Source organism: Doryrhamphus excisus, linkage group LG13, assembly GCF_037039965.1.
Source record: "Doryrhamphus excisus strain RoL-2023G ecotype Guam linkage group LG13, RoL_Dexc_Guam_v1.1, whole genome shotgun sequence".
NCBI classification, from domain to species: Eukaryota; Metazoa; Chordata; class Actinopteri; order Syngnathiformes; family Syngnathidae; genus Doryrhamphus; species Doryrhamphus excisus.
This window is the reverse complement of record NC_136369.1, coordinates 14,244,633-14,267,385: the sequence shown is the minus strand read 5'-3', so window position 1 is coordinate 14,267,385 and position 22,753 is coordinate 14,244,633. Positions and strand designations below refer to the sequence as shown.

Here is a 22,753-nt window from a genome sequence, read left to right as displayed (position 1 = left end):
TTATCCTCACGAGGGTCGTGGGAGTGCTGGAGCCTATCCCAGCTGTCTTCAGGCAAGAGGTGGGGTACACCCTCGACTGGTGGCCAGCCAATCACAGGGCACATATAGACAAACAACCATTCACACTCACATTCATACCTATGGACAATTTGGAGTCGCCAATTAACCTAGCATGTTTTTGGAACATGCAAACTCCACACAGAGATGGCCGAGGGTCTCCTAGCTGTGGGTCCTGCGTGCTAACCACTCGCCCGCCGTGCAGCAAGGAGTGAGGCTCACCACCGTAAATGTGCACAGCTGTACAACGGCACCAGTTACACTCATCCTCGTATTGGGTCGTCATGGGCCCGAATCAAGGTATGCAGCATGGGAGTCGAGCACAGGTCGAGGGAGTGAGGTTTATCAACGTAAATTCACACAGCCACAATGGTCACACGTGGAACATGATTGGTGCAAACTGGATTTGCAGAAGTGAGCAGTCCAAAAACATGCACATTAGAGATGAATCGATTATTCTGTATTGTCCATAGGTGTGAATATGAGTGTGAATGGTTGTTTGTCGACATGTGCCCCAGTGGTTTACTGGGGACCATTCCAGGTTGCACCCTGTCTCTCACTCAAAATCAGCTGGAATAGGCTCCAGCTCACCAGTGACCCCAATGAGGACAAGTGCTTTAGAAAATTAATGAACTATTGAGTTTCTGTATAAGTATAAAACAAAGAGCCAACTTGTGATACACTAATAGAGAACAGTGAATGAGCTTCAAGTGGCGCAGCAGAAGAGCTTTCCCGCTCAAATCTAGCTGATTAGTATCAGCAGTCATTAATTATGAGCGTCAGACTGGCTGATGTTCTCAGATGAAGCAGAACATGTTTGGCTGAGCAGCTCAACCCTCTAATGATGCTGGTAAACAGAAAGATAATTGTCCTTTAAGTTGACTGCAGAAGTCATTCTAAAAGGATTGTCACAAGAAGACGGAGATAATGCAGAGTAATTAACAAAAAAACATCAACAAAAAAACAACACAACACTAAAGCCGGCATATATGATGACATGTGTGACATATGCATACGTTTTCTTACCGGTGAAGTCAGTGTTAACAGGCAGGGTGTCACTTGGAAACTGGTAGTGGCTATTCCCAGAGAACCACGTGCCTCTGATGAAAGAAGCTTGGGGGTCAGAAAGAGAGATGTCTGTCCTCTCCACCTGAAAAAAAAACAGAAGAATGATATTAAAATTTCAACTATAATACAACTTTTTCAATTTTAATAGACACTAGTCATAATCAGTTCATGAATTATTGTGCTATGGACAGGAGCATGTTTCATAAGGTCACTATGACCTTAACCTTTGATGACCATTCAAAACACTTCATGCTTGACTTTAAGTGGATGTTTGCGCTGAATGGATTGGAATTCCCTCAAGACCTTCCCGGGACATCGTCATACAAGGGAAGAGGACAAACACGTCGTCCTTCTTGCCATGTACCAGATCAACACTGATGCAAACTGGGTTGTACACCACCAAAAAACAAACTCTTAAACCTTTGACATACCTGGTACAGTGGGTGTGGTCCATTTAATTGAGCCGGGACATCCCAGTCTATCTGAATGGTTGTGTCATTGACCGGATGCAGTCGAGGTAAGGACAATCCTGTTGGAGCTGATACAAATAAATGAAAAAAACAGCAGAGAAACAGGGGACTGTATCAGCAAATAAAAACAGTACCTTCACAAAAAGGAGTACACCCCTCAAATGTCTGTCATCTTATCTTTTCATTATATATCATTATAAATACAGTTAAAAATGTATTTATGTGTGTAAATGTGTGAATTAAACAAATTAAGTAACTGTTGAAGTTATATAGAATTATGTATGTTGCAGTTTTAGTGTCATAATAATTATGTTTTCATTTATGTTGGTTATAAAATTAACTTTTCCCCCCTCACAACTCAGTATTTCCTGACATTGAGCCTTGGCTATTACCACTTTTTTCCATTTAGCAGAGGGTCAATTTAATTTCCTTCTTTCACTTTTGAAGTTAAATGAAATGTCCCTATTAAATACACTGGGTGCTATTGCAACCACAACTTCAATATGTATTAGAAATAAATCAAGCCAAGACTGGTTGATATGGTGAGTGATGATATCCAGTATGTACAATAAGAATGGAAAAGGGGAAACATAGCATGTGACGGAATAGTGTACAGATGTGTGTGCATTAAGTGTCATCCCATTCTTGCGTTTCTTAGTGTGTGTGTGTGTGTGTGTGTCTCCCTCTAATGGTCCAAATGGTTTTCGGTGGGCGTAAATTAGTTCTCAGTGACACGCGTGCGACCATCATCAGTGCGACTTCTAATAGAGCTCTTAAAAGGGGGAGTGGACGACATCTCATCTTGGCACATCAAACCATAAATTACTGCCAATCAATAGCGTACCAGTCTATTGAAATTGAGCTATGGTGACATTAAGAACATTGTCTGCACTGCAGCATGCTCACACTGCACAGCATATACGTATACACATATCCTATTTTAGACTTGTAGCAGGCATTATGTGTCTACAAAATAAAATGTTAGACGTACGTAGTAAATGTTGTGTATTGTTTTTGTTATGTACATTTCAATAATGATACTTTAGTAACATTTACTTAAGTAGGATCAGTAGGTCACATTTTACTACAAAGTTCATATGGTGACGTCAGAGGCACTTATGAGCTTCCTGTGGTGGCCCACCAGGCATGGCTGCCATTGGCCGATGACTTGTATTTAGTACTCGTCTTGTAGCCCATATTATTAGTTGAGTATTAATTTGCTGTGTGATGATTTTAGCGTTATTTGTAAGATGACACCATGAGTCAAATTGTTATATTTCTTAATGAACTCCTGTGATTTCCAATGTTTGACAAACTCATTGAGAGCTCCCGTAGTATTTAAATGATTAGTCGTAGTTTTGAAGTATTGGAGACATCACAAGATTAGACATGATCATGAACTATAGTTACACCACGAGGTGGAAAGTTTAAGAAAAAATTTTTTTTTTATAATTTGAGGCTTACGTCATCTTCAAATTATAGAAAACTAATTATAGAAAATTCTGACCCCCAAAAATAGCTCCATGTTAAAAGAACACATGAAGACACTGTACATAAAATATGCTTTGAAACGTGATTAATTGATCACCCGTGTGACTTTTCAATCAGACCTGAGCTTTTCCTGAGGGGTTACGTGCTGCCGTCGGGTGTTGTGCTTGTTAATTCACTCAAGTGTGTTTCATACAATGGCACGTCCAGTTACCTTACCAGTGTGTGCTCAAACACACATCCATACACTCACAAGGTTAACAGTCCAGCAGAAAGGTTAATTTTAGCTGCCGAGATTGTAATGAAGCAGCTAAATCACATAGCGTCTCCCGCGAGCCAAAGTGCACATTGGAGTTTTCTGGTTTTGCAGCACCTGACATGTCCTAACAGGCTCTTAAGTGTACAGTTACAGCACGCACACAAGCACACAACTTATTGACATGGCCATTTCTTGCCATGCATATTTTTCCTCTCAAGAACGGCCTTCGGCCAATTATGCGTAAATCAATAAAGTCCCTGTTCTGTTGAGTGGTGCTAGTGTGAGTGTGTGCGTGTGTGTGTGTGTGCAAGTCCTGTGTGTGTGTCTTGTAGAACAAGTCTTTATGGATGTAGAATACATAAAACATCACCATCAGCCCCTGATTAGCCACTCACTTTACGTCGTGATCGATAGCTTTCTGGGGAGACGCACACATGGAAACAATTGCAAATGCTTCAACACATATGGACAGTTTGCATCTGTTCTCCGCGTGCACACTAATGTTTGGTCATGTGCTTCGGTGTAGCTCCGCTGATTTTGCAGATGCTGCCTGCTCACTTACAACAGATGGTAGCAGTGCTCTAATGGCCCGCTTGTATGTATGCTAGATTTATTAGTACATCAGTAACATACTCAAGTGCACCTTACTGGGCTGACCACTTAACGTACCACTTAATGTGGTTTGTGCTATTTCTACAGACAGTTTCATCATCCGCACTCGGGTGGCGGGTGTGCTGAAGCCTATCCCAGCTGACTTCGGGCGAGGGGTGGGGTCTGCACCAGTCGCCAGCCAATTACAGGGCACAAGTACTGTAGACTAACAATCATACCTATGCATGTTTTTTGGAATTTGGGAGGAAACCAGAGTACTCGGAGGAAAAACCATGCACTCAAGGGGAGAACATGTAAACCCCCCCACAGAGATACCCAATGAAGATTCGAACCCCAAATCTCCTGACTGTGTGGCCAACATGCTAAGCATTTAAATTTGTTTTACTTAACTAAAACTTTGCAGAATGTTCAACATGGGGTCACATCCAGCATTTCCTGCCTACAAACATACGTAGAGTCAAGTTGATGCCTAACAGCTCAATTGTGGTTTTATCTGACCACATCTCATTCTCCCAAACCTTTCTGGAATCATCCAGGTGTTCTTTGGCAAACGTGAGACCAGTCTGTACATGTGCCGTCTGGCACTGCAGGATCTCAATCTATTACAGTGGCTTACCAGTTTTTCTTGGCGACTTTGGTACCAGGACCCTTGAGATCCCTTACAAGCTCCTGCCTTGTAATTCTGGGCTCACTTTTCTCACAATCATTCCAACTAATAGAGTGATGGTGGTTGACTGATCTTGTACTTCTTCCAATTATCATTCCCAACTGTGGTCCTGCTGAAGGGACAGGACTAAGTTGTGTGCTTCATTGGTACGTGAAACGGTGTGTGGGGGACAGAATTCTAGCTGGATAGTAGGGGATCAAATACTGTACTTATTTCACTAAACTAATACAAATTAATGTATAATTCTGTGAAAAAAAGCATGCTCAGTGTATAAACTGGAATGTAAACATTAGCGCACAGGCACGACAAACACATACAACAACAGTGCATTACTTTTAGAACTTAAGCAAAAAATAGCATCATCTCAATACTTACATAACATAAAAAATATATAATGTTGCATTTCTGGTGATGATTGCAGTTTTAAGCTACTTAGAAACGAGTGAAAAATAGTCAAATAAATGCTATGCAAATTGTTGTGAGATGAAAAAATAAATAACTAAATAAAAAACCTTGCCAAACGGCATATGTTGCTATCATTTCTTAGAGTTGAAACAAGGGACATCTTTGGCGTTGGATGAAACACAATGGTGGCAACAGATGTGGCTGTTAAAAATACATTCAAAAAGTCAACTGGGTACAATAAGCCATATTGTATTGTACTGTATTACAGTCAAGAGAAGTCTTTGGAATCACTTAAAACAAACATTGTGGCTGTGTCAACAGATGTAGCCATTAAAAATACATTTAAAAAGTCCACCGATTACAATATGGGGGATCATTCATCACCGTAAGCACAAGAAGGACTTTTTAAGAATCGAACGCAATGAAAACAGTCGCTATGTCGACAGATGTAGCTGTTAAGACTACGTTCAAAAGATGAAATCCCTGAGCAAGTATTTAAAGATGAAAAGCTGTCTTTTCCCTATCAACCACCCATTGTATGTGCACCTAAAACCATAAACAAAACAAGAAAAAAAAGAGCTGTAAGAATAAAATACAATCTCAAGTGAACAGATGGAAAAGTATGTAGAAGGATCAAGTGTGAAGAATGATTCATGTTTCTCTGCTGTCATGTTCTATTTTTTTTCTAAACTAAACAAGACTGAAATGGATTTTAGGCAAATACAAAAAAAGACAGACTATTAGAAAACACAGAGAACATAATGGCAATTAATTTTAAAAAATGTTTAAAAATGATTCTGTATGCGTGTTTGTACACTGTTTACCACCCAGACTGCCTGTGTTTCATCAGCTTCATTCAGTTGAGTGAACGACACATACTGTAGGTTAGGTATTTAACTTCATACAAAAAGCATGTAATCGACAACAACAAAATGCTACTTGCTGACAAAACCAAATGGCACAGCCCCCATTTGGAAACATTAATAAGCAAGATGAGTCCATCAACATGAACCACACATGCAGACATGAACATGAAAGGCACCAAAACGAACTTGCCCACGTCAAACGTATCCACCCAAACCCATTTTCCCCATCTGAGAAAAAAACTGTACAAGATTCAGAGCCTTGGTTCTGACAGGCAACACTCACTGAGACGTTTGGTGGACAAAGTTCGGTGGCGTAAAATGGTGTACGTTCACAGATAAATTGTTCACATTGTAAAAGAAATGCTGCTCATAAATACTGTCGAAAAGCCAGCATTTCAAGAAATGCAGCAAACATTTGACAGACAATACAGATTGCTTGTGAGAAAATACATGTCGCAAACGTCAATTGCTCGACGTTACAATAGTGAAAGATTATATATTTAAAAAATATATTGCATTATTATTATTTATTCTGATTATTTGAACTATTATTATTATATTTATTTATAACAATCTAACAATGACAACCATGATATCATTTAGCATCAATTTGTGGGAGAATAAATGCACTTTACTGGTTTTGTGACTCGGTAAAATGAAACAATTGTTTTTTTCATTGTATTTTCTTAAAATTTATGTCAAAATCTCATCTTGAGGACCCTGTTGCATCGTGTCGTCTCATGAGTTGTGGGTGTCTCATGACATCCCTACTTAATATACTGTATACATGTACAGGTACAGTGTTTATAACATACCGTATGTGTAGTACAGAGAAAATCATCCAAAAATGATGAGATGTGAGTAAAAGTTGGTCAGCATGTATCGCATGTTAAACTCCAGGAGAGGAAATGGATGGATAGATTTGGAAAGTGACACATCACAATTTCTTCCATTTTCACAGGTAGTTGTAATTATTAAGTGTTTGTCCACATAATGTAACTTTTTAAAATGAAAACATCAACCAAATAAAAATGTTGGTATTACCTGCAGATAGAGTCCGACCCGAGCTTTTTAAACTTGTAATGCAGCCATTCTTTGTGCAGAGTGTCACAGTGAAGTTGTACAGGTGGTAAGGCTTCAACCCTTTCACTATATAAACAGGTTGGTCAGAGGGTCCAAAATGCTGCAGAATCTAAGAAAGAGATATTAAAATAATATGAGTCACATGAACTGTGTGTTTCTTTTATAATGATAACATTCAACACTAACACTCCGGTTTCCTTCCGCATTCCAAAAACATGTTAGGTTAATGAATGTGACTATGCATGGTTGTTTGTCTATATGTGCCCTGTGATTGGCTGGCGACCAGTCCAGGGTGTACCCCGCCTCTCGTCCTAAGACATTTGGGATAGGCTCCATGTACCTGCGACCATAATGAGCATAAACAACATAAAAAAGGGATGGATGGACACTAACCTGACTGAAGACAGGGGGAGCATAGGTGTTGTTGGTTTGTTCAGTCAGCAAATTGACACGAAATTCAGTGACCTGCCCTCTGGCAATGACCCCGTCACGTTCAGTAGTACACCAAGTGACCTGAAGACTGGTGGAAGTCAGGGCAGACACTTCTGGGGGAGGCATTAACTCTGGAACTAAAACAAATAAAATAAAAAAGATTAGATAAAAACATATTGGACTTTACCACTGATGGCATCTGGGTGTAAAATAGACTATTATGTTTTCTAGCACAGCATGTATACACATGTCTGCACATAATCAATGACACACACTCACACATTTTAAATGATGTTATCCTATGCTTATTACCCAGACACATAGCTTAGAGTGATGTTGGGGGCAATCGCTTAGTCTTAATGAGCCATATCATCTCTTTGAAATTCAAATACCCTAATGAGTCCCCTCTAAGAAAGCACACACACGTACTTCATTTCCTCCCTCATTTCCCCCGTTCCTGCTCACATTATGTCTAACAGTCTGTTGTGTTACTTTTAAATAAAAATCACATTTTATTCCATTGTCAAAAGGTGGGACATTTTTCAGAAATGTTTCATTTTATTACAGGTTTGTTGGATTCAAAATGTTGTATGACATAATTACTGGAAGATAGATAACACACTACACTAAGTTTAAAAAAGTCATAATATCAAATCAAAAAATCAAATCAACTTTATTTGTACAGCACTTTTCCTGCAAAGACATGCAACAGAAAGTGCTTTACAGAATTAAAAACAATTACCACAATTAAAAGGAAAAACAAAGAAACAAAAGAAAGCCCCTCCCTCCCAACCTCCATACTAGACACCCACACACACACAAAATCACACACAGTAGGGAGACATGGCATGGCACTGAGGATCAAGGAAACGCCACCTTTGGGGCCATCCACACTGGGAGGAGCCGCAGGTCGTGCCATCGGGGGACCAGCACCCGGGCCCCCCGATTCCGACAGACGTGCGGACCCCCACAATAAAGGGAGGAACCCCCAGCCGGCCGGGTCGAAGGTACCCAAGGATGGCACCCCCTCAGCAGACCCGACACAGCCCCCAGTGTGGAGGACCCCCCCTGAGAAAATACTGGAGTTAAAAGCTAAAAACTAAAAGCATAAAATAGGGCTAAAAAGGGCTAAAAGGTTTTATTTGTCTGTGCTGCCTCAGTCATCCAGGTCATGATAATCCGCCAAAGTTGAATAGAGGCAACTAGACTCTTCTTGTCACATTGTAACCTAACATGCATGTTTTTGGAATGATAAAGAAAGATGCACAGGGTTAAGGATAAGCTGTACAAACCTCCTTCCATTGTTCGTGCGGTAGTCCACCCTGATGAGACACTCCCTGCCATATTGACACTAACGACTCTCATCTGATAGCTGGAAAAGGCCTGCAGACTTGCCACAATAGTGCTGCTCTCAGGGGGGGAGGCTCTGATGCTATTGTTGAGCTTTGCTTGCGAGGGGATGCTTGGATCAAACCACCCCGTGCTGACAAAGACTCTTTTTTCTCCAGACAGACTTGACAGGTTTCGTGACTCCACCGGACCCCGTAAAAAGACCTCATACCTTGTGATAACTCCTGCAGGAAAAGCAGTTAAAAAGTTATGTGTAGTATATTAAAAATGACACATCGTGTAGTAGCTGTGACTATAGTCACAGGAATACTTTCTGGTTTCTTCATGTCCTCAAGGAACCTACCGATACATGCACAATACTGGCACCTGCATCCAAATACAAATGCATGGTCATAAATGACCACAATCTATCCAACTGGACATCCTCCAATTGTTAGTAAAACTCACACACAACTTTATTACCACAATCTAAGCATTAAGTATATATGAAAATACTGTATAAATAAAGATAATGCTTAGTTTTGTTGTATGGCAATGGAAGCATAACCCATGACAATGAAGTTATGTATCCTATAATTGGTATATGTATATCAAATGTTCACTTCCTAAAGATTCAGGTGCTGCCGTGTGCTGTGACCAGTTGGAACCTATACTGATGTCAGACCTGGCTTAAAGCTGTAACCAGTCTTTAACAATCCAGGCCAGATGTGAAGTAGGTGGGGAGCATGTTGGGAGTAACGTTGCATGAACGTGAACTTTATTTCTCTTCAAAAGCAGCCTGTGGATAACTGCAGCGCACCCTGAACCTGTCTAGACACTTTATTGCTGAATACTTAACCATCCCTGACAGAATGCATTTTTCCCTTTTGGCCAGGGCTGTATGCTGCTACGTCTAACACCCACTGCACTCACTGACACACGACCAAGCTGCTAGATAATGACTCCCGGGGTAATAATACTCATTAGTCCAACCACTCTTTCCAAATAGTGTATATTTAGATTACATTTTCTGAATGGACCACAAAATTTCCCTTGCTCTATTGCCAATTCAGCATACTTATTAAAAGGAATAAAAGGATGAATTTTATTATGAAGTCCTACTTGATACTCATTGCATTTGCCGAGACTTTTTTAAACAAATGCTCATGTGTTTTTAAGGATAGTCAAAGGCCACAATAGAGGGAAAGCGATGGATAATAACTGGCACTGTTGCGTCTGGTACTAAGTTCATCTTTGCTCTTTCTGTCTTTAAAAGCTGAGCTGATGACAGCTACAATGAAGGCAGGGAGAGTCCATGTTACTTTATGTGCTATATGACAGAGATTAACATTTTGGCAGAAAACACACAGGCACAAACGGTGTGAGAAACCTGACTTGAGCCTTAGAGCCATGACAAAGCCTTTTGGATTTAGCAAAGGCACTTCCACTTCTGTGTGTGTGGCTGTGAAAGGAGGGTGCTTCATGTAGTACGTAACAATTCTTGAGTGACATAAAACTGCACGTCATGCTATTAGACAGGTTTGCTTCAGTGTGTGGTGGGTAGCCTGCAATATACCAAGATAAATATACTGGAACCTTGCTTAGCATCATTAATTTGTCCTACTCTCACCAAAATGTACATTAACAGAATCTATTTTTCCCATAAGAAATATTGTATATCAATTTACTCAGTTTAAATGATGAATGGACGGGATAAATGAATATTTCAGGTTACTTTTACCATTAAGAGCAAATTTGGACTCGGGCAGTGAATTAACAACGCCACACGTGTGCCATATTTGTACACTAACTGGGACGGTTCCCCTGTACTGCACTGGTAGTGAACTAGGAACCTGGTGAACCACACTCCAATCACTTCAAGCATCAAGCAGTTTCCGTAGTGGGTTTATATGGTAAAGCAACATTTAAATCACATTTTTTTTTTGTTCTTGTTAAAAATGCTCCTGGCTGCACAGTGCACGAGTGGTTTGGAAGCAGGCCACACAGCCATGAGCCCCAAATTCGATTAAGTGATGCTAAGTAATGAAATTCATAACGCCTTCATTGCTTCAAGACAAAGAAACTATGCAATATAACCTTTTTGATATGAATGGTAGATGAACAGTATCTCGATAAAGTTAGCGGTCAGGCTCTGCTTCAGATTGTCACAGTACATGTTGGAATTCATGTTTTGCTCAATTAACCGCAGTTCCCCCATGTCGGCAGCACTAGTGCGGCTCCAGATTACAGCGATGCCATCATTGTGCTTGCGTGTAGGCAAGACAATTACCTTGCAACTCAAGTGTTATTTAAACAATACCGGCTGTGTGTTAAGGTACTGTCAGTGGATAGTAAATCTATGCTATACTGGTTGTACGCTGGTTTCATTTCTATAGTTTTGTCCTTTGAGAAGATGCACTATAATAAAAATGGTTGCTGAAATGTGAGGGGTGAATTCATTTTTGTGAGATACTTATTATTTCAAATGATTGATTATGTCCATCCCTAGTCCCTACCTTAATGATGAAGTACTTAAAATGTGCCTGTGTGTTTATGGACAGACTTCATCACAGAGATAGCATCACAACTGTACAAGTGGCAGTCGTGAAACTTTATAGTTGTGTAGTTTAGCGCAAAATGACCCACCGTTTGGCTGAGCGGGAGGCTCCCATGACGCAAACAGGGTGTGGGGTCCAGTGGCGGTGACCTTGGGAGGGGATTGGTTTTGTGGGGGGGTAGCAGCTGTCAGCAGTGACAAAGGTAAAGTGGAGGTGCAGCCTCCAGATGAGCATGCCTTTTAAGAGAGGAAGAAACATTTCATTTTGTGCTAAACTGCGATATATATTTTTAACAGCCGTTCTCTGGCCTACCTGCAGTGTGACAGTGTATTGGGTGAAGGCCTTCAGGCCACTTGCCACTGCCTCAGTAGATAAACCTGTGTAGTGGATGACAGACTCTGCTTCACGAGAAGATTCTGTGGAGGACAACACAAACCTGTGGGAGACAAAAACAACGTTCCCTTCGTATTTCATGACACACTTTCATGAAGTTCCCCTACAGAAACTCAGAAGAAATTGATATGCCTCCTTACCTCTCCACTGGCCCCGTATCATTAGATGGTACACTCCAGTTGAAGTTGGCGGTGGTTGGACCAGGTTGCCCAACGAGGCTTAACTGTAGCTGGCCCTGTTCAGGTGGTGCGGCTAAAGTTTGGCAGGAAGCAGTTGCACTAGTTGTCACACCAGCGACATTAGTTGTAATCAGCCAGTAAGAATAGTTTGTGTATGGAGACAGATGGATATCTGTGAATAATTCAGGCCCTAAAAAGACAGCAAGAGAAATTAGCAAGAATACTCATCTTGATGAGAGTAAAAAAAAAGACTTTGTAGACTTACTGAAAGGATAGCTACGCTGGATTCTGTGCACAGGTTGTCCATTCCTGATGAGAGTGTAGTTGAGTATGTTTGAGTTTGGGGAGTCAGGCTGATGCCAAGTCAGATTAATGGAAGAATAGCTGAGCGCCAAAGCTACTGGGGCAGGTTGTTGAGAGGGAGCTGCAAGGACACAAAAAGAGCATGAGATCAAATTTAATAGACAAGAGAACAACCAGTGAATGTGACAAACTGAGTCTGAAATCTGTGTGTGTGTGTGTGTGTATGGACAGTGTATGTGTGTGTGTGCTATAGAAAGCAAACCTTTACTGCAGCCATAGATATTCTCTGTATGCAAATGGCTTGCTCCCTGTTGACATGCATCACATTTATCCCCAGTAACCAGCAGCTTACACTCACACACTCCTGAGTCTGGGTTACAAGAACCACTGACACTGCCCGCCGGGTCACATGCACATGGTTGGCATCTGAACAAGCAATGAGGAGAAGGGTGAAAACAATGGCAATAAAACTTGTTGTAGGGAGGGAAGGGGGGTCAACACATGAATATTATTACATTATTATTGGAGTGGTATAGTCAAGGTCCTGACCTGAATCCTATTGAGAAGCTGTGGTATGACCTTAAAAATGCAATTCATGCTCAGTTCATGTGGCTGATTTATAAAGATAATATAATTAAAAAGAAACTCATTGCAAGTTATTGCAGCCACTTGATTGCAGTTGTTGCTTCTAAGAGGTGACCCAACCAGTTATTAGGTTTAGGGGGCAAGGGCAATCACTTTTTCACACAAGGCCATGTAGGTTTGGAATTTAAACATGTTTTTAAAATGATATTTAAATGTGTTTGATGATGTGAAACATTTAAGTAGCAAACATGCAAAAGAAGAAAGAAATCATGCCACTGTGTATTTGATAGACCAGCTACGTATGTACTGAAAGTGAGTGAAAAGTGTTAGGTCTTTACTTTAACCACCTCCTGTAGCTGTGAAAGTGGTTTCATAAAAACTGTGTGCATGTGCAACTGACAGTATATAATACGTGTCTAGGTCACCAGCGTGGTGTTAGTCTCACTCGGGAAGGCAGTGGGCGATCACTGGGCCAACTACCTCACACTTTGTCACTCATATACACATACAAATTTGCTAGTTGAAAGTGGTTTGTTCACACTCACGTATAAACAGCCCACCATCAGAGAGAACATTATACTTCACGTATTTTACCATATCAGCAATCAGTCAGTCTGAAAACCCAAAATAAGAATGTGTTTTTTAATCTACCTGCCCAAGCCAGGGTTGAATCCAAAAAAGGTCTCCCGACAGTGGTTGCATCTTCGTCCTCCCACCGAAGGATGGGCACACACACACTGGCCAGTCTGGCTTTCACACTTACGCTGCATGGCCCCCATGGGATGGCAGTCACACTCCACACATATTCTCAGATCTGCAGAAAGGTAAAAACCTGAAAAGAGACATAAAACAATTAAGAATGGTTTAAATCAAACATACAGCTGCAGCCATTTGGTCTTCTGTGCTTTATCCCAAACACACCCACCAGGCCGGCATGTGGTACAGTCTTTTCCGTAGCGTGCTGGTGTACACACACATTGGCCTGTAGTGCTGTCACACACTGACCCCGCCACTGTTCCTCTTGGGTCACATGTACATGGAACACAGCCATCGAATGATCTTTCTGATACAGAACACAACAGCATACTGTTAAATGGAAAAAGGTAATTATCCAATTCTGGAAGCAGATCCATTTTTCTTACTTTGTGCATCTGAAGTTGCGTTATAGTAGTTGGGGGCACAGTTGGTGCACCGCACCCCCTGGACTCCATCTCTGCACGGGCACTGTCCTGTCCACTTATCACATACACCATCCGGCGTAGTGCCGCTGATGTCACACACGCACGGCAGACAGCCTAGGGAGTTTCTGAGCTCCAAAGTGTGGTAACCACGACGACAAGAGTCACAGAGACGGCCTTCCACATGTTCCTAAAGAATAAAAGAAGAGAACCAAGAAGAAAGATGGAATCCAATGCAAACATGGTAGCGACGTGTCAAACTGTGGCACCCATAACACAATGATAAGCCTGTTTATTGTCTTATCTGCTATCCTGCTGACTGTGAAGCTCTTTCAAGCCGTTTGTCATGTTGTGGCTGATTAAATACCAACTGAGACCTAATAAATCCAGCTGTAAGCAAAAGCATTTTGTGTCTCGTATTTCATATTTCTCGTATTTCTCAAGATGAAACTTCACTTCAGTTCACAATGTTTGAATATCAACGTCCTTAATAACAATCGTGTTAACTTGCCTTGCACACACATTGACCCGTGTGACGATTGCAGTCTGTCTCGGGTACAGTCCCCTCTTTTGAGCAATTGCAGGGGGTGCAAGTTCCATCCAGCCGTAAACCAGACAAACCCCGGCCACAGGAATCACAGCGCTGGCCCCCAACTCCAGCCTTACACTCACACTGCCCCCCCTCAGGCTCACAGAATGGGCTGACTGATCCCACGGGGTCGCAGTCGCATGGGATGCAGCCGTCTGGGTGGGACAGATTCCAATAACCGAATTCACAACGATCGCAAGACAGACCTGTGATAAGAGAAGAGGAAAAAGCAATGTGATACATAACAGGGCTAAATGTGAGGAAATGTACATTATTATAGATTCTAAGTAGGGAAAAGAGTGTCAAGGGGCTCTCTGTTTTGAACTCCTTGTGTGTATGAGAGCAAGAGAAATGGTGGTTGAGTGTATAAAACTGCCATCATTAGGGCCAGGCCCTCTACATATGATGGATCACTCACCTAAGGCCAAACACTTAATTTCACTGAGCAGGAAAATAAATAAATTAAGTAACTATAGAACGGAAGGTAGGAGGGGGGGAGGCAAGGTAATGGAGGAGGAACACAGAGACGGATGGAAGAACCTAAAAATATTCTCAATTACCAATGACTACCAGCAAAAAGAGGGGGTGACATCCTTTTGATGTCGCAAGTGGCAATATTGCATCTGTCTTTATAATAAAAATATCAGTTGATTTTTAGAGGTCATTAAAGTGGTATTCTCTTCAAATTAAGTGCACCAAATACTTGGTACATGGTTGCGTTGTCAATCAAAGTTTGACCACATAAATCAGAGTGGCTTCTACTTTGTCACACAGTTCAACGTACTCGGGTGTTTAGGAGTCACTATGAAATTTGACGGACAAGCATGCTTCTATACCATTTGAGCAAGATTGGTTGGCGAACATGTCCTTCATCAAGTCAAATGTCTTTGCAGGGGGGCAGGCGGGACTTAGCAACTGATTGCCTATATGTCATGGAGCATTTGTCTAATGACAAATGACTCCATGGAGCACAGTGGTCCATAACTTAAAACTTTATACATTTAAATTAAATCCTAAAATTTAGGAATGCACACTGAAATCGACTTGCAAGTTAATTTCCTTTCACATTTCCTCTCATTGTCACTGTATTACTGATAAATATGGTTAACTCCAATATAGCAACCTTTGCACACACATCGGGCCACCTTCTTCTCCTTTAGGGTTTGTCTCCTTTCTTGCTCTTTAGGAGTAAATGTTGGTTGGCAAACCAAACCTACTTAGACAGGACAGTACAAAAATTGAGTGTTCAGCTTTATTATCATGCAGGTGTCTCCAACTTTCCAGTACTATCAACGCTACTTTGACAAAAAGAAAGGAGAAGTGAGCTATTTGTGTTTTATGGGACTGGCTACATTTCAATTGTACTTTAATTACAAAGCACGTGCACTCATACAGTGTGCTCATTGTCTTTATGCTGTTTTGTGATCATCCATTCATTTTCTATACCGCTTATCCTCACTAGGGTAACGGGGGTGCTGGAGCCTATCCCAGCTGTCCACTGACCAGTTGCAAGACGGATAAATCTAGCTATTTTGGCTCTACATTTTACAGATTATTTTTCATTCTCACAGTATTAAGGGACAAAGTCAACAGCTGTACTTGTATCTGGTCGCACTTGCTTGAGGAGATGAAAATTTTACTTTACTCTCATATTTTAGTCACAAAACGGAACCATTTAGTTGCAGTCTGGAGCCCTGTATGACTATAAACATTGAGAATCTATGTATTCGTTCTATAGCAGGCTGTCTTCCAAAGCATTTTGAGTACAACCCATAGGGGGCGGCACACGTGTAATTTACAATCATGTGAAAATATTGTAATACCACAATGCAATTATTGCAAGAATTCCATGTACACACATGACTGTAATTGGATATCAAAAGAGAATATTCAAAAAGCAGAATATTCAATCAAATGGATTTAACGATACATGCTTTCCATTGGACAGTGAAAATTGGCAACCTGCAAGACATACATCATAAACGATATACGTAACATGTATAGTTGAACACACCTTTATCTTTGCGTCCTTAAGACATTCAAATTGTATCGACAGCTCATACCGGAGGTTATAGTAGCAGTACTACTGGGCTAGTTAGGGTGTTATATGTGTCAGTGAGTGAGCAGGACTCATTTGAATATGCCATACGTATTCCATGACAGGCAATCTGTCCCTAAATGGATGCCTGGGGGCAACACAGTCCCCACAGCCGTTTATGAAAGAGCCCGTGTTCATATGTGGCGGGTATGAATGTGTGAGCATAAGTCGGTGCTATTGCACAGAGCAGTGTGCGTGTGTGTGCGTGTGTCCTGTTCTGCTAAGTGTGTGGCAGACACTTGGCATTACCCCCAGTGCTGCCACTTTAATGAATTTATAGATATGAGTATTTCTCTCCATAGATCATATTTCAGAGGAGGGCAGGCACGGTAAACATTTGCGACAACGGGTATGTGTGGTAATGTAGAGGAATTGATTGTGATATATAGTACTGTACCTACTGTACCTACTGTACAAATTACATTATAATTACAGAATTAAAGACGATATAAACTTACATCATCAAGCCATTAGGTTGGAATCAATGGAACCTGGTTTTGCTTTTTGAGGCATTTTTCCAAAGAGGGCAAATAAACAAAAGTAAAAGGACAAAGATGGTGGAGTACACTGTAAGTAAATCATATAAAAGAAGATCGGGAAATAAAGGAAATCATTTTGAGTTTTGTGTGAATATGTGTGTGTGTGCTTACATGACATGACCCAGCCCTTTTATCAGTAGCCAGCTGGTTAACAGGCTCATGCATCACCATTTCAAACACTATTATGTACACTCTGCACCCTGGCACCTTGCTCCAAGTGTGTGTGTGTGTGTGTGTGTGTGTGTGTGCGTCTGTGTGCATGCCCATGTGCACACATTCCAGTGGCCTCCCTCTGAAGCATGCCTGCCATCGCTCTGCTCAAAGTATCAGCTTGGCGGTAATAAATTGCCATAATCAAATCTCATTTCGGAAAAATACCTGTGGGAGCGAGCAAACAAACAAGGACAGAAGAAAGCAAAGGCGAGGTCTTGTAAGAGGGAGAGGGGGAGAGAAATACAAGGGGCAGCAGCAGTTTGTTTTAATCAACTTGGCAATGAATTAGAGAATTAAATGGCAGCTTAGTCCATCATGAAATACACACACACACACACAGGCACGCGCACAAGAAACTCTTGGATACACATACACACAGGCCATCCCTTTCACATATACTTTAACGGACATTACACACATTAACACGTCTGCACACGCACGTGCACACACACACACACACACACACACACACACACAAACGAGGGGCCCTTGATAGCAAGGCTTAGCAATAACCACGATGCGTTGAGTTGAGGAGCGTTGGTTGGTTTTGCATTTCATACGAGCTCGCTCTTCAAAGACACACAGGGGAGCGAGTGAAACCATTTATCACAAAGAGACGCACAACGGCTGGAAGCACCGCCAGCAGAAAAGCCTGTTTATTTTGGCTGGCATAACACTTTGGGGTATGGATGCATGTGTTTATGAAAGGGGTGTATGCAGATGCCTATTTTGAGAGCGCACACATTTTATCTACTTTCAGCAATGCGTGGTTGAGTTGATGTATTGACATTTCATTACTTGGTAATTATACAAAAAAACTGTGAGAAAATGTTCTGTTAAAACACACGTCTGAAGGTGTGAAGAACTTAAAGGGGACCTACTATGCTTTTTCCACTTTTCTGACCTATAAATGTTATATTCTCGTGTTGTTAAACGATGCCAAAGTTTCAGATAATTAGGTTTGTGCATTTGGAAGTGAGCCCTGAAAGACGTTTGGGATGGCTCTGAACGCTGGGTTTCAAAAGGCGTGGTAAAACTCCCCTTTGTGATGTCACAGAGGAGCGGACTTCCTGATATGGCCGTGGATGTAAGCCAGATTAACAAGTTATTGAGAAGTACAAATACAAAGAAATACATCTGGAATAGGTGCAGATTCTGGAAGATTTAGAAAGTTTTCTGTGCTGGTTATTGTGTGTAGTTGCTCTATCGGAGCCCACAATTCAATACAAAGTGTCTGAAAATGAGCATAATAGGTCCCCTTTAACACAAACAGCAAAGTGTACAGTAGTGTAAGTACAGTATAAGCAGTAATTACTCTCTGCAATCATGCAATTTATAGTTTTAATATTTGCTTTTTTACGTATATGGTTAATTTTAGACTTGTATCCCATTTAAAAATTAGAAAATGTTAGACTCTGTAGTTAATAAAGGCTTATGATGGTGACATTAAAAAAATTATTATTTGCAATATTTCTTATTGGGGAGATTTTTTTGGAATACAGATAAATTCCTTACCTGTCACGTGGGCTTTACACTGGCACTGTCCGGAGTGCTGATTGCAGCTTGGACCACTTCCTGCAGAGGAGCTAACAATGCCCAAATCACTGCAGTTACAGCGGAGGCAGCCCTCTGCATTGGAGGCTTGAAGGCTATGCCAGCCAGGTGAACAGTCTGCACAACGGCGCCCTCTTACAGCATCCTTGCACTGGCATTGGCCTCCAACCTGGAGGTGTGAAGCGCAGGAATGTTGGCAGCAAGGCCCAAAGAGGGGGGGAATTTGAACATTGAAATTAAACATTTAAATGTAAAATTTGCTCATTTGAATTTCTAACTGATATTTCCCACGGAAATTACATGGTGTCACTTGTCAAATAAAGGTGTTACCTGAAAACAGTCAGTGCTGCCATTGACAGTTCCAGCAGTGTGGCAGTCACAAGGCTGGCACACATAAGCTGAAGCAGGATCAGAATGCTCCAACCTGAAAAACCCTCTTATGCACAGCTCACAGTTCCTACCTAATCAAGAGAGGGGGAAAATGGTTAAAAACGCAGAGCCAGAAATCAAGGGACAAGCTAGAAAAAAGCATTTAGATTAAGAGAGTCGCCCAAGCTATAAAACATTTAGCCTTCAACTTTATTTGTGCCAGTGGTAAAAGTTTTTGCTGGAAATAAAACGCAGGGCTGACTGGCAAGTACAAAATCCCAGTCTGTTAGCAGGTTGAAGAGAGGACGCCACCCTCGCAGCTTCAACAAGCACTCTCACATTAGAAACTAAGTATATTCAAATGATTCCATTTAAATTATTGGATTAAATGGTGCACAATACAGTACCTGTTGTGTTGTGCATGCAGTTATCACAGACTCCTCCTCCTCCCAGGTATTGTTCTGTTGGTTGGTCATCCATCCGGGCGTCATAGTGACAGGAGTCGGCGTGTCCATGACACTGGCAAGGCCGGCAGTTCATTGGCTGGAGCTGATCACCTAGCCGGAAGGGTTTGTCGTTGTAGAGGGGTGCACAGTGTTGGCACTGAAAAGAATACACACACAATAAATTACATGAATGCATTTAACTAGTCATCAAATCAACATGTACTTGAAGTATACACACATCAATACGGCATTTGTTGTGTGTTCTCAAAGCCAACTTTAGGTCACGGCCAGGTTGACAACTTTGCACCCACATTTTGGATTGTTATTATTAATTTTTATATTTTCAGAACACAAGTGATTGTTTGACGTTGACAGAACATGTGCCAATTACCCAGGTTCAAAAAAAGGATTTAGTATGGTCAGATTTTAAGAAAATGTCAAAATCTGACACTACACAACTTTAATCTCGTCACACAAAATGTTTGTGTGATTGGTTGAGCCAGAAAAAGACGGCTATGTGGTTGTTTCGGTGTGGTCGCTCGTTCAGGTTGCAAGTTGGCCACACAGTTAGGACATGTGGAAAATCTGTGTTCCTATCTATGTTTGGGCCATTTTCGTGTGGTGTTTGCATGTTCTCCCACGTCTTTCCCCGGTTTCCTACCACATTCCCAAAATAGGGATTCAAAATTCTCCATTGTGAATGTGACTGTGAATAGTTGTCTACAAGTGTGCTTTGATTGGCTGGCCACCAGGCCAGGATGTACTTTGCTTCTCAACCAAAATCAGCTGGTATAGGCTCCAGTTTACCTAGTGAGGATAAGCAGCTGAGAGAGTGAATACATGAATGTGACTGAGCACCACTTCGTCATTCTCTGAGTAAAAGCTACAATATTTTATATCAACCATCCCTGAGTGTAATGAGCCGATGAATAGGTGGATTATGAGTCTCCCAGCATGCTTTCATGATCATGTTGTCCATCTTGGGCCTCTTTCAGATGTTATTTTGGACAGACAGGTTGTAATAGTTTTAAAGTGGTGTCGTTTGTAGTCGTGTGTAGTTAAACTATTGTTACTTTGAGTACGAATGAGGTACTTTTATTAACAATGGTTGTGGAATTGGCCTGACTTGCCCACAACAAATGATGTGGTGGGCCACATTTGGCCCTTGGGTTTTGAGTTTGACAAATGTGGTCTATACATAAAAACAGCCACATGTATATAATTCATTCCAAATAACAAAAGGCAATGAATGAGACGGAGTGGGTGAAAGAAAGTGAAAAGATCCTGTATTAATCAAAATCCAAAGAGAGTGAGAAGAAAAGACACAAGTGAATAGCAAACACTGAGATATTATATACATTATAATAGGAAGCCTGTACATCCATACACAAACGGATGCTTTCACACGGCATAGGGAAATCAGACAGCTAATGAGGAATGACGTGCAACAGCCAGTGCTCTCACAGGCCCACTTTCATGTCAAAATAAGCAAGGTGTGTGTGTGTGTTGGAGGGTGGGGGGACAGGAAGAGGGGAGGAGGCTGATATGAAATAAAAAATGCATTTTTCTGTAGCAAAGTGCAGCAGCAGAGGAGAGTACGCGGCCTTTGATTTTGTTCAGCAGTCAGTACAAATTATGGTGGACAAGGGGGGCATCAAATGGGGGAGGATTAAAAATGTATTAAAAAACACAGGAGTTCCTCCCTTATGTGACACATGCAGACCTGCACTGGGCCTATTAGGTATGACACACAGAGCATGGGTATGGGGGGTAGAGAGGAGATGGAAATTGGGGGTAGTGTGGGATTGGCTCCTATGTTGTAAATTAGTAAGGAAGTAGAGGAAAATTGGAGGAACAGAAATGAGGAAAATACTTGAGTTGTTGTAAGTACTGGTTAGTAGGGAAACCATGATTTACATGGACAACGGACTTGAGACACACCTTTTATTGTACTGCATATATTTTATAATTGATTAATTCATTCATCAGTTGTGTGTTGTTGTGGTTGCATATTGAATCTTAGCAAGACATTTTAGCCTCCGACTTTGTTACAACAGTTTATGGAAGGGTTGTTCCTGTCCCCAGTAAACAAAGGATATGCCATAAAGTTATGTTTAAACGAATTTGGAGTGGAAGAACTTGGTCTAACGTCAATGTCCTCAGACCCTACTAATGGACAGAATTCCCACTAACACACTCCAGAAGCTTGCAGAAAACGAACTTCCTCCTTCCTTTTCTACCGCTTTTTCCTTACGAGGGGGGTGCTGGCTGACTGGTCGCCAGCCAATCACAGGGCACATATAGACAAACAACTATTCACACTCACATTCATACCTATGGACAATTTGGAGTCGCCAATTAACCTAGCATGTTTTTGGAATGTGGGAGGAAACCGGAGTACCCGGAGAAAACCCACACATACACGGGGAGAACATGCAAACTCCACACAGAGATGTCCAAAGGCGGAATCGAACCCTGATCCTCCTAGCTGTGAGGTCTGCGCGCTAACCACTCGACCGCCGTGCCGCCCTAGAACACCAACTTATCTTGTTCCAAATGTTTGAGGTCAAATAATATATACAATAATATGTACAATTTATTCACTCCATGTTGGTGAGGAAATGACGAAAGCGAGCCAATGCGAGCCCCACTGCCGAGACAAAAAGCATACATCATCATAATTCAGGCACCCACCATATGACAACAGCTGCAATTTTAAAAAACAATATAATGTCTCTCCCTGAGAAGAAACAAGAGCTAATAGGTTTGCCTGTCTGAGAAGGTCCTTCCCTCGGGGGTGATTATTACCAAAATCATATAAGGCAGCAGGATATTCTCTGGGGACATGCGCATATACACTCACACATGAATACACTTTAGTGGGGGGGAAACATCCTGCACATCAATTTGAATGTTTGAATGTCTACTGTACATGTCTCTTTTTTATTATTCATGCCATTTACCCCCCCCAAAATCTATTCAGTTTTACCCATGTTGGTGCAGCTCAGTGTCC

At 41.4% G+C, this 22,753-nt stretch overlaps 1 protein-coding gene across 1 annotated transcript in view; it reads right to left on the bottom strand.

Moving 5' to 3' along the window:
• The window catches only part of ush2a (Usher syndrome 2A (autosomal recessive, mild)), a 153,944-nt gene that overhangs the window by 107,974 nt on the left and 23,217 nt on the right, over nucleotides 1-22,753 (bottom strand). The window contains exons 14-30 of the mRNA XM_078795872.1: nucleotides 19,702-19,897; nucleotides 19,256-19,386; nucleotides 18,887-19,094; nucleotides 14,444-14,727; nucleotides 13,897-14,122; nucleotides 13,680-13,817; nucleotides 13,406-13,586; nucleotides 12,432-12,595; nucleotides 12,132-12,290; nucleotides 11,828-12,056; nucleotides 11,607-11,730; nucleotides 11,383-11,530; nucleotides 8,700-8,981; nucleotides 7,369-7,544; nucleotides 6,937-7,084; nucleotides 1,557-1,663; nucleotides 1,084-1,207 (exon numbers count right to left, since the gene is read on the bottom strand). Of these exons, the coding sequence (XP_078651998.1) occupies nucleotides 1,084-1,207; nucleotides 1,557-1,663; nucleotides 6,937-7,084; nucleotides 7,369-7,544; nucleotides 8,700-8,981; nucleotides 11,383-11,530; nucleotides 11,607-11,730; nucleotides 11,828-12,056; nucleotides 12,132-12,290; nucleotides 12,432-12,595; nucleotides 13,406-13,586; nucleotides 13,680-13,817; nucleotides 13,897-14,122; nucleotides 14,444-14,727; nucleotides 18,887-19,094; nucleotides 19,256-19,386; nucleotides 19,702-19,897 (3,025 nt within the window). The remainder of the gene's footprint in view (nucleotides 1-1,083; nucleotides 1,208-1,556; nucleotides 1,664-6,936; nucleotides 7,085-7,368; nucleotides 7,545-8,699; nucleotides 8,982-11,382; nucleotides 11,531-11,606; nucleotides 11,731-11,827; nucleotides 12,057-12,131; nucleotides 12,291-12,431; nucleotides 12,596-13,405; nucleotides 13,587-13,679; nucleotides 13,818-13,896; nucleotides 14,123-14,443; nucleotides 14,728-18,886; nucleotides 19,095-19,255; nucleotides 19,387-19,701; nucleotides 19,898-22,753) is intronic.